Source organism: Melanotaenia boesemani, chromosome 10 (genome assembly GCF_017639745.1).
Source record: "Melanotaenia boesemani isolate fMelBoe1 chromosome 10, fMelBoe1.pri, whole genome shotgun sequence".
In the NCBI taxonomy this organism is placed as follows: Eukaryota; Metazoa; Chordata; class Actinopteri; order Atheriniformes; family Melanotaeniidae; genus Melanotaenia; species Melanotaenia boesemani.
In genome coordinates, this window is record NC_055691.1 from 36,708,939 (window position 1) to 36,726,021 (window position 17,083).

The 17,083-nt window shown below is 46.9% G+C and overlaps 1 protein-coding gene across 2 annotated transcripts in view; it reads left to right on the plus strand.

The window, feature by feature from the left end:
- The window catches only part of elmo3 (engulfment and cell motility 3), a 29,383-nt gene that overhangs the window by 1,940 nt on the left and 10,360 nt on the right, over window positions 1-17,083 (plus strand). For both annotated transcript variants that reach the window (XM_041996802.1, XM_041996801.1), the window contains exons 2-15: window positions 1,748-1,856; window positions 7,967-8,007; window positions 8,099-8,171; window positions 8,999-9,049; window positions 9,780-9,949; window positions 10,228-10,327; window positions 10,421-10,572; window positions 10,721-10,799; window positions 12,749-12,799; window positions 12,888-13,010; window positions 14,549-14,671; window positions 14,746-14,850; window positions 14,939-15,047; window positions 15,123-15,259. In XM_041996802.1, the coding sequence (XP_041852736.1) occupies window positions 1,779-1,856; window positions 7,967-8,007; window positions 8,099-8,171; window positions 8,999-9,049; window positions 9,780-9,949; window positions 10,228-10,327; window positions 10,421-10,572; window positions 10,721-10,799; window positions 12,749-12,799; window positions 12,888-13,010; window positions 14,549-14,671; window positions 14,746-14,850; window positions 14,939-15,047; window positions 15,123-15,259 (1,392 nt within the window). In that variant the 5' untranslated portion in view covers window positions 1,748-1,778. The remainder of the gene's footprint in view (window positions 1-1,747; window positions 1,857-7,966; window positions 8,008-8,098; window positions 8,172-8,998; window positions 9,050-9,779; window positions 9,950-10,227; window positions 10,328-10,420; window positions 10,573-10,720; window positions 10,800-12,748; window positions 12,800-12,887; window positions 13,011-14,548; window positions 14,672-14,745; window positions 14,851-14,938; window positions 15,048-15,122; window positions 15,260-17,083) is intronic.

Below are 17,083 nucleotides of genomic sequence, written 5' to 3' on the forward strand. Positions count from 1 at the left end.
CATCAATTAACCTGACATGCATGTCTTTGGACGGTGGGAGTTCTTTTTTACTTAAATGAACAAAGATCACGTAGTAAAACAAAGTATTTCCGCTTCCAGCTTCATGAAACCACCAGATACGAACGAATTGGCAGTTATAACATCCCATAATATCCTAATGCTGTCATTGTTAAAACTGATGTTATTTGGTTTTATTTAATATCGTATTGATGGGACATATCAGGTTGTATTGATTATTTTTCACTTCATTTCGTTGCAGTTTCACTGTCAGAATCTCCAAGTCTGCTTGGATTTTCATGTAAAACGTATTTTATTTTATTTTATTTTATTTTAATTTATTTTATTTTATCTTAAATCTGCCTTGCTGGAGATGCAGTGTTGTGTTTAATCCTTCTGACTGTAAAAGTGTGAAAGCATGATGACGGGAAACTGAAGGGACTAAAAACGAGGATCATTTCTGAACAGCTGACATGATTTTTTTGTTCAACTCTTTGCTGCGAGCGAAGTGACCTGAGTCACTTCTTGATCGATTCATTTTCAGGCAAAATGAAAGAGATTCTATCTGTCTAATCCTTCTGGATCGAACTGCAAGTGATTTAATGTCTTCAGCCATTAAAACAGGCAGAAAACTACAGATAAACACACTGAATTAAAAGCAGATTTATTCAGAAAATGTTGAGTCCATGAAGCGTCCCAGCGTCTACTGAGGTGGGCGGAGACGTTTTGCTCTCATAAGTTTTCTAAAAACAACAATCCAAAGTGTATCTGTGGAGCTTTGTTTGGGGGGAGATTCTGCAGCCGAGCCAAAGCTGTAATTTAGCAGATAGAAACATGGACTCGGTCTCACATTCATCATCACCCAGTTCAGACAGCTGAAACCCACAGCCGCTCCGCGTTAACATGCAACATGCTGTTACCCTCGTTGTAGCCGACTCATAAGCCGCCCTAGAATAAACCTACATTCCTACAATGTCTGTAAGATTAAGGCTGTAGTTGGTGTTCAGCTCCTGCAGCAGTAAACCAGCCCCACGTCAGCACCTCAGGCTTTATTTCCATCGTATCCGTGTAGAATCATGCATGCATTCTTTGTGGAGGATCATGGAGTCTCAGTTTATGCAGAGAAAATGCTGCGTCAGGGTACCAGAGGTTAGAAGGCAGTACATGCAGCAGGTTGTTGGAAGCCGGAGCTGTGACAGCTTTCCTTCTGAAACTGGAAGTGATGAAATGTGAACTCAGAGATGAAGCAGCGGGTGGGATTTATTTATCACAGCAAAAGTAGAAAGAAGAGTTTAGATCCAGTTATGCTGTTTCCATGTTCTACATGAAGGGGGGAAGTACAGCAGCTTCTTCTGTATCCTCTGGGAACGCCGACTGAGGGAGCAACCCGTCTCGCCCATGCAGGCGGTGTTTAGCCTTCTCAGCGTCACTCAGAACCAGAAACGCACAGAAAGAGGAAGGCAGCGTTTACAGCTTCATGCTGAAAGTGAGAGCTGTCGCTGCTTTCGTGTTGGTGAAGGATTAAACTGTCCTAGATGTGGGTTTGTCATTAAAACCGGCTGCACAGAACTTAGAAGTTCCTCTGAACCAAACCCAAAGCTAGCTGCAGATTGTTGAGGGTGTAGAAAATGTTTGGTGCTCAGGTTCGGTTGAATTCATTACAGCTGGACCATATTTTAGGCTTTTTGGAGTTTTTCTGATCACTCTGGAACTCACGTTTGTTGCTTTTTGTTTTTTTCCCCATCAACAGCAAGAGAGAGGTGGAGGTTAGAGGGGCCAGCATGCCACAGCAGAAGGACATAGTGAAGATAGCCATCCAGATGCCGGGGGCCTACCCCCAGCTCATACAGCTGGACCAGGTAACATCATGTTCATATATCTGCACACACAATCACGTGCTCATGAAATGTGGATGAATCGGGTCATTTTTCCACCAATAATTAAAAATATTGCTGTCATGGTATCCTTGTCAAACATGGAGAGACGGATGTTTTCCTCCTCGGATGTTGCTCCACCTCGCTGCAGAGACTTCGCCTGCTGTTTCAGTTAGACTCTGTAGAGCTAAATCTGGCTGAATGAGCTAAGCGTTAACCCTGCTATGAGGTTACGGACAGTGACACCATCATGACTGCGGCCCACCAAAACAGGAAGGTTTTAACCAAAGCAGAGGATGTTAAAAATGTGCATCTGGCTTGTTAAAGGTCAGCTGAAGGTAGAACATGGACAGATCTGTGACAGTACCAAACGACGAGGAATCAACAGACATTTCAACAACCTAAAAACTAAAAGAGCAGAGAAGAAGACCAGGTGTGTGTCCCTTGGGCAGGTAATGGTCCAGTAACGGCGGGTAATGAATCATCTGACAGAATGAAGCCGCTCGGCGACGTTTGATCCTGATCACAAAGCCTGCTGGTCTCTTCAGGATAACCTGCCCATCTGTGGTAAACAGCAGTTATTTTTACTGAAGCAGCATCCGTCTCGTCAGATGTTCAACTCGCCTTCATTTGAAGTCGTTTCCTGGTCTGTAAACCTCAGGCTGCAGCAGAGGAGCCCCCCCCCCCTCCTCTGCTGTGGTTTAACTAGAATGAATGAAGTAGACAATAAACAGATTATTTCACAGCTCATTTCTGCTACGTTTCATTGTAAGTTAGCCTAACATGCTTGTCCCACGCATTCACATGGAGAACATGCAAACCCGTGCAAACACGGGCCATGAAAGGTCACGGTTCAAACTTCCCTTCCCAGCCGGGGCTCAAACCAGTGGCTTTCCTGGTGTGAGACAGCGTGGCAGCCACCACACCACCGTGCACCAGTGTTCAGTGTTTTCTCACAAATAACTTTGTACGACTGCAAGATGTAGACGGAAGTTCAGGACTGCAGTTGATTAACTGACTGATTTCTGGCATCAGAAGATTAAAAGGAATGAATTAAAAAGAAAGTATGAGACTTGTTTCCAGCCGGGTCGGTTCGGCTCGGTGTTCAAACAAAAACAAGTCCAGAGAGCCGAACTCGACAACGAGGACAGCGTTCAAAAGCCGATGATCACCAGGACGTATCCTTCATTTACTAATTATTGCTTACTTCCAGGCAGAGGACAAACACTCACCGTCCTCTTCATCAGGTCCGCCTTCATCAGGTCCACCTTCTATTACCGAGTCGTCCTCTTCATCAGGTCCGCCTTCATGAGGTCCGCCTTCTAGTACCGAGTCTTCCTCTTCATCAGGTCCTCCTTCATCAGGTCCACCTTCTATTACCGAGTCGTCCTCTTCATCAGGTCCGCCTTCATGAGGTCCGCCTTCTAGTACCGAGTCGTCCTCTTCATCAGGTCCTCCTTCATCAGGTCCACCTTCTATTACCGAGTCTTCCTCTTCATCAGGTCCACCTTCTAGTACCGAGTCGTCCTCTTCATCAGGTCCGCCTTCATCAGGTCCTCCTTCTATTACCGAGTCTTCCTCTTCATCAGGTCCACCTTCTAGTACCGAGTCGTCCTCTTCATCAGGTCCGCCTTCATCAGGTCCTCCTTCTATTACCGAGTCTTCCTCTTCATCAGGTCCACCTTCTAGTACCGAGTCGTCCTCTTCATCAGGTCCGCCTTCATCAGGTCCACCTTCTATTACCGAGTCGTCCTCTTCATCAGGTCCGCCTTCATCAGGTCCACCTTCTATTACCGAGTCTTCCTCTTCATCAGGTCCACCTTCTAGTACCGAGTCGTCCTCTTCATCAGGTCCGCCTTCATCAGGTCCACCTTCTATTACCGAGTCGTCCTCTTCATCAGGTCCGCCTTCATGAGGTCCGCCTTCTAGTACCGAGTCGTCCTCTTCATCAGGTCCTCCTTCATCAGGTCCACCTTCTATTACCGAGTCTTCCTCTTCATCAGGTCCACCTTCTAGTACCGAGTCGTCCTCTTCATCAGGTCCGCCTTCATCAGGTCCTCCTTCTATTACCGAGTCTTCCTCTTCATCAGGTCCACCTTCTAGTACCGAGTCGTCCTCTTCATCAGGTCCGCCTTCATCAGGTCCACCTTCTATTACCGAGTCGTCCTCTTCATCAGGTCCGCCTTCATCAGGTCCACCTTCTATTACCGAGTCTTCCTCTTCATCAGGTCCACCTTCTAGTACCGAGTCGTCCTCTTCATCAGGTCCGCCTTCATCAGGTCCTCCTTCTATTACCGAGTCGTCCTCTTCATCAGGTCCGCCTTCATCAGGTCCACCTTCTATTACCGAGTCGTCCTCTTCATCAGGTCCGCCTTCTAGTACCGAGTCTTCCTCTTCATCAGGTCCGCCTTCATCAGGTCCTCCTTCTATTACCGAGTCGTCCTCTTCATCAGGTCCTCCTTCTATTACCGAGTTGTCCTCTTCATCAGGTCCGCCTTCTAGTACCGAGTCTTCCTCTTCATCAGGTCCACCTTCTAGTACCGAGTCGTCCTCTTCATCAGGTCCGCCTTCATCAGGTCCTCCTTCTATTACCGAGTCGTCCTCTTCATCAGGTCCACCTTCTAGTACCGAGTCTTCCTCTTCATCAGGTCCGCCTTCTAGTACCGAGTCTTCCTCTTCATCAGGTCCACCTTCTAGTACCGAGTCGTCCTCTTCATCAGGTCCGCCTTCATCAGGTCCACCTTCTAGTACCGAGTCGTCCTCTTCATCAGGTCCGCCTTCATCAGGTCCACCTTCTATTACCGAGTCTTCCTCTTCATCAGGTCCACCTTCTAGTACCGAGTCGTCCTCTTCATCAGGTCCGCCTTCATCAGGTCCTCCTTCTATTACCGAGTCGTCCTCTTCATCAGGTCCGCCTTCATCAGGTCCACCTTCTATTACCGAGTCGTCCTCTTCATCAGGTCCGCCTTCTAGTACCGAGTCTTCCTCTTCATCAGGTCCGCCTTCATCAGGTCCTCCTTCTATTACCGAGTCGTCCTCTTCATCAGGTCCTCCTTCTATTACCGAGTCGTCCTCTTCATCAGGTCCGCCTTCTAGTACCGAGTCTTCCTCTTCATCAGGTCCACCTTCTAGTACCGAGTCTTCCTCTTCATCAGGTCCACCTTCTAGTACCGAGTCGTCCTCTTCATCAGGTCCGCCTTCATCAGGTCCTCCTTCTATTACCGAGTCGTCCTCTTCATCAGGTCCACCTTCTAGTACCGAGTCTTCCTCTTCATCAGGTCCGCCTTCTAGTACCGAGTCTTCCTCTTCATCAGGTCCACCTTCTAGTACCGAGTTGTCCTCTTCATCAGGTCCGCCTTCATCAGGTCCACCTTCTAGTACCGAGTCGTCCTCTTCATCAGGTCCGCCTTCATCAGGTCCACCTTCTATTACCGAGTCTTCCTCTTCATCAGGTCCACCTTCTAGTACCGAGTCGTCCTCTTCATCAGGTCCGCCTTCATCAGGTCCTCCTTCTATTACCGAGTCGTCCTCTTCATCAGGTCCGCCTTCATCAGGTCCACCTTCTAGTACCGAGTCTTCCTCTTCATCAGGTCCGCCTTCATCAGGTCCTCCTTCTATTACCGAGTCGTCCTCTTCATCAGGTCCGCCTTCTATTACCGAGTCTTCCTCTTCATCAGGTCCGCCTTCTAGTACCGAGTCTTCCTCTTCATCAGGTCCACCTTCTAGTACCGAGTCTTCCTCTTCATCAGGTCCACCTTTTAGTACCGAGTCGTCCTCTTCATCAGGTCCGCCTTCATCAGGTCCTCCTTCTATTACCGAGTCGTCCTCTTCATCAGGTCCACCTTCTAGTACCGAGTCGTCCTCTTCATCAGGTCCACCTTCTAGTACCGAGTCTTCCTCTTCATCAGGTCCGCCTTCTAGTACCGAGTCTTCCTCTTCATCAGGTCCACCTTCTAGTACCGAGTCGTCCTCTTCATCAGGTCCACCTTCTAGTACCGAGTCGTCCTCTTCATCAGGTCCGCCTTCATCAGGTCCTCCTTCTATTACCGAGTCGTCCTCTTCATCAGGTCCGCCTTCTAGTACCGGGTCGTCCTCTTCATCAGGTCCACCTTCTAGTACCGGGTCGTCCTCTTCATCAGGTCCACCTTCTAGTACCGGGTCGTCCTCTTCATCAGGTCCACCTTCTAGTACCGGGTCGTCCTCTTCATCAGGTCCACCTTCTATTACCGAGTCGTCCTCTTCATCAGGTCCACCTTCTAGTACAGAGTCTTCCTCTTCATCAGGTCCACCTTCTAGTACAGAGTCTTCCTCTTCATCAGGTCCACCTTCTAGTACCGGGTCGTCCTCTTCATCAGGTCCATATGATCAGAGGTACCTAATAAAGTGGCCGATGAGTGTATATTATTTTCTGTCAGAGAGGTTTGAGCTGATCTACTGTACCCTCTGGTTAGTATTTACACCATGCAATAAAAGAATGTGAGGGAAGTCATCAGACCTGGTCCTAGATCGTAAACTGAATAATCTGCAGCTAAAAACCATCAACAGTTATGGAACTGAGTTTTAACACCGGTGAGTTTGCTGCTCTGTCAACAGTTCAGATCAAAACAACAGTGTTAAAAAGGTCTGAATTTCACTGGAAAGCTTAAAAAGGGGGATTTTGCTAAAGTGAAACAAAAGTTTTGCTCAGTGGCCCGTTTCCTGCTGCGATGGACCCTGGGAGTCGTCGGTTTTGGTCACGTCTGCATCTTTTATTGCTGCTGTGGGATTTAATCCTCCACCACTCGTGTTTACTCATCTTTAACCAAATGTGGTTGTGAGGAAGTTTTCCATGTGTTTCCCAGAAACTTTGAGGAAGTTGTACTTCCTTGTGCAAGACACCAACAGACAAGAGGGGTGTGTGTGTGTGTGTATATGTGTGTGTGTGTGTGTGTGTGTGTTACAGATTAGATGTATTATAGATTAGAAAATGCATCTTAAATATCAAGTTTCAGCCAGGCTGTGGTGGGTTAAAAGGCATTTTTAGGGTTATTGATGCGAAGGAAAGACCACATTTGAACAGTCTTTGCTCAGAATGGATTTATTTTAGATCCAACCAGTCCTGTCAGGCCAAAAGTCTCCCATTGGCCCACACATCTCCACCAGACACATCTGATTGGTTGACTGTGTAATAACAGAGCATCCAGTAGGCCGACCACAGGACCCGAGCACATTTTGACTGTGGAACCGCAGGGCTGACCGCTAATGGCAGCATAGCTGGGAGTCAGACATGGAAGTAGTCTGGGCTGCTGGCACCGTGGGGACCGTTGTTTAGAAAGTGTTGGGGTTTCCTCTTCTTAAGCTTTGCAGCCAGTGTGAATAACTGTGGTTGAAAGATCCCATAACGCCGTGTTCCCACTGAAGCTCGATTTCAGCTCCCTGACAGGGAAGACCGGATATTATGACCCACATCAACACAACAGGTGTGTGTTTTCACACCTAGCTGTAATGACTCAACAATGTCCTTGGAGTCTGTAAACGGTTCATAAAAAAACGGCTCTTTCATCTCGGCCATATTTGAAAAAGCTCTTGTGTCCAAGGCTGAGTTGGAGATGGTCCTCCAGACTTCCACATGTTGATGTCTGGACTGTAAGACGGAGCTGAAGCACCTGAACTCAGCTGCAGAGCTTTTAACTGCCACCTATGTGCCGCCTGGTTCAGCCTTACCAGCGAATTTTAAAGACATTTTAAAATCTTGACCCTAACTTTAGAGCCCTTCTTACATCTGTACTTCAAATCCCGACTCGCAGTTTAAGCTCTGAAGGCCTGGTGCTGCTTGTGCTCCCAAAAACTCCTTTTAAGCCCAAAGGCGATGCTCTTTTAAGGTGGTGGCGGGCGGGCGGGCGGGCGGGCTTTGTTATTAAAGGTCCTCGGCTGGTATTTCAGTAAATGACATGATGGCAGCAGGTTTAATGCACAGCAAGTCCTGGATCTGGTCTTCCATGATGAGGAGGCTGATTCTGACCTGGAGGAGATGGTTTCAGGAAGATGCTCCTTCCAGTAATGATTAGATCAGATTTTAATTTGTATGATTGCAATGTCTTGTGTCATCTGTGCAGAAAAAGCCTCTGTCTGCAGTCATAAAGGAGGTGTGTGACGGGTAAGTTCAGGGTTTCTTTACCTTCCTCATTCTGGTTAATGTTACACATCATTAATGTGCTGATGTGACTGTTTTCTGTATTTGTATGTAGCTGGAATCTCCCCGGTCCCGAGAACTACGCCCTGCAGTATGCTGACGGAGTTCAGATGTACATCACTGAATCGGTTAGTTATCGCTTCTCACACAAGCATTTCTCTCTACCTCTGAATCATTGGCAGAGCAGCACAGAATAAACGTTTTTAAGACGTTTACAGCCCAGCAGAGCATCTGTCCCACGGTGTAACTGAAGGTGGTGAAGCAACAGCTGGACCCCGCCCCTCTCTCTGAGCTGATAAGTTTTAGTGCCACTGAAGAATTAAACTTGTGGCTCTCTTAGTGTTTCTGGAAGGATTTTAACGCCCAGACTTTGAAATGAGTTTAACACAGATGTTTCAGTTTACGTGCAGCTTCATGAGTCGGTGGAACATTTTCCTTCATCCTGTAGTAACGTAATAACTCTGGTTATTTCCTGCTGTCACTTCTGTTTCTGTTCTCCCGTCTAAATTTGCTGTTAGGGTTAATTAACTTTTAAAACGTTGCCACCTTTTGATTGGATATGCACGAATAAATGCATTTTCTCTTAGAAAAGCATCTTTATGTATTATGCTGTCGGGTCCAGACAGATTTCTAGAAGTCTTGGCCAGACGTGGCAGAGAATGCAGCGTTTATCCATCAGTAAAAACTAGTGTTTACTTTTTACAGTTTTTGCTGCTGCAGGAGTTTTGTGTTCGTCAGCAACCTACAGCTTCACCCTCTCTGCACATGCTGCACGTCTGTTATGTGCACAAGCGAGTTCCCTCCTTCTGTCTTGTGGTCTTAATGTAATTAAGGCTGAAGTTGGGTTTTTCTTTTTAAACACATCTTCTTCTGTGTGTGTGTGTGTGTGTGTGTGTGTGTGTGTGTGTGTGTGTGTGTGTGTGTGTGTGTGTGTGTGTGTGTGTGTGTGCTGTAGAACCGTCTGGACATTAAGAACGGCTGCATTCTGCGTCTGACCAAGGCACCGGTGAGTCTGCATCCTACAGGCCTCTTTTGTCCGTCACCTCCTTGTTCTCACATTCTTGTAGCTTCAGTCTTGTGTTTGCGTCCTGCAGGCAGCAGAACACACACCGCAGTGCTGCTCCCAGCCTGCAGAATCTTTGGCATTTCTGCAGAAATTTGATCAGCAGCTCAGTCGCTAATGAATGCCAAGTAACTTAAGTAACAACCATAATTTTTTGAATGATTTCTAAATTATATCAGAAAATTCTTTAGGAAGAAAAAGGCCGTCTGTCAGTAATCCACGAAGCAAGACGCCAGCCGTTAAGGCGACGACACAAAAGCCAATAGCTGGCCAATGGGAATGTCTGCCTCCCTTTTTATTCTGGGTCCATATTTTCACCCGGGTTCTGTCCCTGCTTCTTCTTGGCGTCTGTTGGACGTGTCAGGACCTTGAAGCATGCAAGTCATTGTGGGACGGCTGAATTAAAGTTTAATCCAGATGACACCCACCAACATCCCAGCGCTGCTCTGCATGAAGGAAAATTACTGAAATCTAATAAACAGTTAATGGAAATGTTTTCTGCTGGGGAAGGGGGTTACACCTCGAAAGAAAACCAAAGTTCACAAACTTTCAAACACGTCTGCAGAGTAAATAATTTGGGATTTCAACTACAAATAAAACTCTGAAAGTTGAGAAGTGGAAAGACGTTTTCTGTACGGCTGGTGGACTTGTGCTCTCTCCATGCTTCATCCAGGGTCGCTGTGCGTTGGACTTGTACAAAGGGATCCAAAGCTCGGATGCAGGCGTGCGCTGTGACTCGCTGAAGGAACTAGCGGGCGTTTCCACAGATGTGACCTTTGCTCAGGAGTTCATCAGCCAAGACGGACACCTCCTATTGGTCAAAATAGTAGAAGATTCCAACGAGTAAGTGTTCTGTGTGGGTGCTTTGGCTGAGGGGGAATATCACAGATGCTGAGGTTCCTGCACATATATCTGCATATTCTGCTAAACAGAAGCTGTGTAGAGACTCGAAAGGAGTTAAGGATTCAGCCCTAACCATCAGCACTTAATTAATTTAAACACTGTCCATGAATATAAACCAGCTAGCTGAAAACAGATAGGTGTTACATAAATCTAGATAGAATCGTGTTATTTACCCGATGCCACTTGTGGATTTGCCTGTTTGTGTCCTCGTCATGCAGGAGTAATGTGATAATGACTCACGCTCTGACTGGTTTCATGGAGCTGATGGATCATGGGATAGTTTCATGGGAGAACCTCTCCACTGTCTTCATCAAGAAGGTTGTCCATCTGCCACCTCCTCATGTAGCCCGGCCAGATGTTCCTCTGCATCCTCTCTCATCGCTCCTGCTTTTCTTCTTGCTCTGCACTCAGATCGCCAGCTTCGTCAATGCCAAAGCAACCGATGCGTCCATTCAGCAGGTGTCCCTGGACATCCTGGAGAGCATGGTACTGAGCAGCCACAGCCTTTTTCTGCAGGTCAAACAGGAAGTCACCATGGAGAGGCTCATCGCTCACCTACAGGTGTAAGCAAAAGAAGTCTGACCGGGTCTCAGCCTGGGGTGAAATTCATTTCATAAAATAACATGACAGTCACTAAGAGCCTTTTATGATCAGCTAATCATGTTGGATGTGATTATGTTGATTGTTTTCTCTCTTTGGGACATTTTTCAGGACGAATCAGCAGATACAGACCAAAGCCATGGCCCTGCTTATGGCCTTACTACAGACAGCAGGAGACTCCGACAGAGAGGTGCTGCTTCCAGCTGTTTCCTCCTTTCTGATGCACTTTTCATCAATCTTCTCTGCTCTGCATTACTACCTGCAAACATGCAGACAAGCAGGTTTTTAGCTTGTTAGAAATCCTTCCTTTCTGAATGTCTGGGCCTAGTTACTGTAAATCAGCTGATATCTTTCAGTCATCCTTGAAATCTTTCTACTCTCTGTACGCAGGTAAACAGGTACGTCTGTTTCCAGCATCTCATCCTTTCATGCGTCCTTTTCGTTGCCATGGTTGCTAGCAGTACATCCACCAGAGGGCGGCGCAGAGTTCAGAGTTCGCCTCCAGCAATAACACGGAAACGTTCATGTTTATTCTCAGAAAGAGGCATGAAAAAAGGCAGTGTGGTAGACGGAGGGGTCTGAGAGAACGTTACTTACGTTGCAGCTGCTTCTTTGTTCCTTTCGCAAGTTGCTTATCAGCTTTACTGCTCAACACTGCCCCAGTGGTTTCTGGTGGTACTGCTCCGTTTGCTCTGTCAGGGTACGAAAGCAGACCAAATTCTGCGTGTAAAGACAGAGGAAAGGCTGTATCCGTCTTTAACGTAGAGCATAAATGGATCTTCACTCTCACAGCAGAGAAGAGTAAAGCAAACAATGACCTGAGCATCTAACAGAAACGCCTGATGTAAATTATTCCACTGTTTCATAATTCACACCTGAAATCTGGAGGTTTCCTGAAAAATGTTTGGGTTTTCTCACAGGCATCGCTCAGATATGCTGGTAACGGCATTCGTTACGTCCTGCTGGAAATGTCCGTGAAAGGCGCCTGTTTAGTGGACGAGAGAGCCTGACACGTCACACTGGGAATGATGGATGATAGAGATGAATTAGAAAGTTATATGTTTTTTAGGTGTGGATGGGATGGTGGGAGGGGTGGTTGTTTGGGGAGGCTTTGGGGTGCGGGTATGGGTTTGGATGGCGTCGGACAGGTTGGGTAGGGCTGGGTTACAAAAGCTGACACAAAATCAGGCATTTTAGGCTGCAACAATCACAGAAAAGTGCTGCGAAATCCTGGAGGGACTGAATGTTACTAGAAAAGTGGTTGGAAAATCTCCACACGCTGTCAGAGCTAATCCTCTGGACATGTTTTATTTTCTCTTTCTGCTCTTCCAGAAATTTTAAATGCTTGTCTCTCGGTGCTTCATTTGTTGCTCAGAAGCTTGGGATCAAAGCCGACTTTACAGGAAAGAAAGAAAACCAAGTTGTTTTAGTCTGTGTGGGAACTTTTGCAAGATTAGGAACTAAGAACCACAACAGTGGAGCTCAAATAGTTGAAAACAAACATAAAAGCATCACTGAGATACAGTGACCACAGGATTCTTCAAGATAAGAAATGAAACTGTAATCTGTTGCAGAGTCTTTACACAGAATCACCGTTTGCATAAAGCTGTTCCTGTGAAGCAGACAGGATCCTACGCATCATAAAAAGTGAGCAAAGCCAGGCTGACTCCGGTTATTAAAGCTTCCATGCATGACATGCTTGTCTTCTGCAGATAGGTCTATGCATGAGCTGAGTCACAATCCTGCAGGCACCAGTCCTCCCAGACGTTTGGAAAGAATCCATCTCCCTCTCTGTATCTGGCCATCTCAGCTTTCCTCCTGACAGTCGAGGCTTTCTGCCCGTCTGTTTGCTTGCTGCTCCTCTGTCATTGTACAGAAACAGTTCCTTCATTCATTCCTCCTCCTCCTCCTTCCTCTCAGGCTCTCCTTGTTACTCGCTTCTTATCAGCAAATTAGTCCTGAACAAAAGCGGTTGAGTCAGAGACGGACGTACCATGTGGAGGTCAAAGTCCGTCACACTAAGCCTTGTTCTGCCCGTTATTTACTGTCTGGCTCTGTGTCGCCACCTTGTGTTAGAAATGTGTCTCTGCATGCCATGTAAAATCTGCTTTCCTGTCTTTCTTGTCCTCTATTTTTCAGGAAATGTTTGCATTTCTGAATAAGAAGAATCTCCGTCAATACATTTATAAGGTGAATCATGAGTTTTTATTCTCTCAGTAGTTTTAGAAAAACATGATGAAGCAGATGGAAAAAAAACATTTTTTTTTTTTTTTTGTAGAACATCATCCACAGTTCTGGTTCGGTCCAAGATGAGATGGCCCACTACCTCTACGTCCTACAGTCGGTTACCTTGAATCACCTGGAGCCCCGCATGAAGACGCCTCTGGACTTTTACAGCCAAGTGAGCTATAAGTCACAGATGTTTGAGCAAGACAACAGCTTCATCTAATTCCCATGCTTCTTTTTGTCTCTTCGTTTTCTTTTAACACATCAGTCATTTCCAATAATAACAGATTTGCATCCAAAGTCCAGAGTCTGCTGCCCCTTACCCCACAGTAAGCTTATAAGTAAGCTTATTCTAAGGAAAAGGTTCCTGTAGCATCACAGGAAGAACTCTGAATGTTTAAGAGAATCCAACATCCATGGGAGATCTTTTCCAGGTGATTAAGGGGGGGTATGGCCTTAAGCTGGATTTATACTCGTGCGGCAAGGCCTGGTCCTCCTAGGCATGTTGCGGGCCCTCTGCCTTTGGGGGGTGGGGCGGCTGCCTCTGGGCTCCTGGGGCCCTGGGCCCTTTGCTTGGGCTGCCCTGGATGGCCGGTCCCTGGCGGGGCCGGCGGCTGCTGATCTTGGCCCACTGGGACCTGTGCCCCGGGACCGTGGGGGGCTCTTGCTGGGGCTCTCCTCTGCCGCCCTTCGGGTGGGGCTGGAATCGTCTTTGTGGTGGGGTGGCTTGGGTTGGTGCTCCGGGTCTGCTGCTGATGGCCCGGGCCTCTGGTCCTGGTCTGCCTCTGGCCTCCGTGGAGGCGGGGTCACATTTGCATGATCTCACTCACCACTCTTCATCACTGCGCCCTCCTCTTCCTCATCCTCTGCATGCTGACAGTCACTGAGTTGTCCAGTGGGTTTTATACTAAGAGATAATTATTTTTTGTATTTTTCCTGTGAGTTAGTATCTGGTCGCTGTTATGTCTTTTTGATTTAGTTATTATTTAAAAACTCTTAATGACTGGCAGCCCTGTTTTTTCTGTGTGTGTGTTTCTGTTTTTGTAAAAGTTGTAGGAAATGTTCTGGTGTGTTCATGTACAGGTGTAACAGTTTGTTGTCTGGTGATGGTGTGGATTGAAGGGTCGTTTCCTTCTGTCTGTGATCTTTTTGTCTCCTTTCTTCTTTCCCTTTTGCTCTTTTTGCTATTTTCCATCTTTTTCTGTCCCCTCCGGTCAGGTCCAGCAAGATTACATAGATTCCGTGATTCAAAGTAAATAAATTAATTAATTAATCACGTTATCAAGAGGAGCCTTACCCATAGGCCTCCCCTATTTAAAAAAAATAAAAATACTCGTGCGGCGTCTGCGTTAGGTCGGTTAGACGCACCTCTTCCAGACCAGACGTGCACGCTGCACCAGAAGAGAAACTGCAACATAACATCGTGCCCGCACTTAGACGGCCTACCGAGAGCAGACGCAGCATGAACAGAAATCCAGCTTTAGGAGGCCGACACCCTGTATCAGGTGTGCAGGCTGTTAATATTCTCCTGGGCCAGAAAAGAGATTTTACCAACTCAAATAATAAAAAAATGAAAAACAAACTCTTTTAGAGGGATGCAGCACTCTTTAAATTGCCAAGACATGAGGGTGTGACCACAGAACCATCAGATGTTTGTGCACATCCCTGTAATGGTCGCAAGAATTCATGTCCATCCTCCTCCCTTCGCTTCAGGAACAGAGAGACATGCTTCATGATTTACGGCAGGCGGCATTCGAGACGGACACTGAGAACAGCCTGAGTCACGACAGACGGCGCTCGCTCTGTGCCAAAGAGTACAAGAAACTTGGATTTTCTGTAAGCATCTACTGTTAACACGTGCACTGTAATATTACTCTGACAGAGTTTTGACTTTGACCCTTTTCTCTCAGAACAACAGTAACCCCGGTCAGGACCTGGTGCGAACACCCCCTGGTCTCTTAGCTTTGGACACAATGCATTACTTTGCCACGCGCTACCCTGATGCCTACAGCAGGGTGAGCATTGTTCATCTGTTCTCATCTCATGTTGGATTTGCAGAGTAAATCTTTGTTGCAGCCAGTGTTTGTTTGTGATGTCTTCCAGTTCGTCCTGGAGAACAGCAGCAGAGAGGACAAGCACGAGTGTCCGTTCGCCAGGAGCAGCATCCAGCTCACGCTCATCCTGTGTGAAATCCTTCGTATTGGAGAGCCGCGTAAGTTCACCTCCAACCTGCTGTTGCCCTCTTTCTCTGGAACTTCTGGGTAAATCGCTTCTCGTCTTTCATCAGCCTCAGAGACGGGATCCAACTACCACCCCATCTTCTTCAGCCAGTATCGGCTGGTGGAGGAGCTTTTCTGTGTTTGCATTCAGCTGCTCAACAAGACCTGGAAGGAGATGAGAGCCACACAGGAGGACTTTGACAAGGTAGTGAAACATAGCTTATCGATAAGGCGTTGTTCAGTTAATAATAATGCATACGTGAAGTCTCAGGCAGGAGGACTGTGATGATGAAGGGAAGGAAACTCGTACTTACACACTTTCTTACTTGGAACTGGAGTTGGGACCGATCTGATCCGATATCATGTCGGACTGATTGACGTTGGGCTAGTTTGGCCAGTGGCTTGTTTTACAGCGTGCGTGGAAACGATGAGTTATCTCAGATCCGAGTGTGCCGCGGCCAGAACCGGCCTGTTCTAAAAACGCTGTGATTCCCACGTAGTAGTTGGACTCAGCTGGGACAGGCCCAGCCGCTAATACACTAAAGCATATTTTACTAGTCAGTGGCTTTCTGTCCTTTCTGACGTGCAGGGCTTCAGACTAACGCTCTGCCGAAACTAGGTGCAGATTTTCCCAGCGTGGCCTCTCCACCACATTTTAACAACTTTTTATCTTCACCCACAGACAGCGATGCTCATTAAATTATTGTGAAGAATGAGGTTTGGGAGCATGACTTTATTTGAAGAATGAATGTAAAGCAGAAGAAATAATCTTTAAAAACTTAAAGTTCCAGCTTGACTGAATTTACTGTAAGGAGCAGATGAGAATCATCTACTTGGACTTGAATTTGGTGAAAGGCAGCTTGTTTCTGGCTGCGTTATGAGCCACGTTTATGACTCAACTCGCCAGAATGATGCTCCAGCAGCCAGGACGATCTTCTTCAGGACCGCCTCCAGATGCAGCTCGACACACGGGGTGACTGACGGAGGCTGCTCAGGTTTTTTGGTGACTCTCCTCAGCCTGATGCTGGAGCAACTTGGGGCAGCATTTCCTAATCTTCTGTCGGCCTCGAGGCCACCACTGAACATCTGGAGGAGACCTGAGCCCCGTTAGTTCAGGTGGCGTCACACAGACGGGAGGCGGCAGCTGTTTAATACTTTTCATGTATTTAATACATTTTAAATAACAGATCACACCTCATATGAGCAAATTCCCCCATATTCCACATTTTACCACTGATTCCAGTTTTATTGTTAAGTTCTGTGATTAAAACTGTCGTTCTTCGTCGTACCGGATTCCTCATGTATGCTACTCACCATGTCAGACCAACACGGTGTCCAGCTGCTGATCAGAGCCAATCAGGGGAGAGAACCCAGCCTTTCTCTGCCTCGGATTGGCTGGTAATCATGGTGTCATTCTTCCCTGAGAGTGAATGATCGCAGAATACGCAGACAGATGTTCACCGAAGTTAAAGTTCGAGACCTGAGAGATGTTAGGAGAAAAAAAGTTTTTGGTCAGGAGTGCCCTGAGATGCATTGAGTGGTCAGTCTGGGACTCAGCAGCCATTTATTTTTTTATTTTTAATCATGTTTTCTTCTTTTGGATCTTCCACAGTAATGTCTTCATTTAAAAACTGAACTCAGCTGAGTGAAATTTAACAGAAGGGACAAACTCCCCAAAACCATCGAAGAGGAGGCACCAAGATGTTTTATGGTGTGTGATGGGTTCATGCTGAAGCGAAGCTATCCCGACCTGCCTCACAGTGACCTTACAGCCAACAGTTTAAAGCAAATCCTCAGCAGAGCAGTCGCAACTGGAAAAATCTGGAGAATCCAGCCATCCTGAAAGGAGACGTGATGAAGCTTTTGTCCCAGACCACGTTTCAGCATCCCTCATAGCGCGCTCCTGGTGATCATAAACACAACCATCTCCTGACCTTTACCGGAGCAGGCCGGCGTCCCGAGCACCAGGCCAGCATGCAGGCCTTTTGTTTGCACTCACGGCCAACTACCCAGGGTGCTCTGGGGCAAA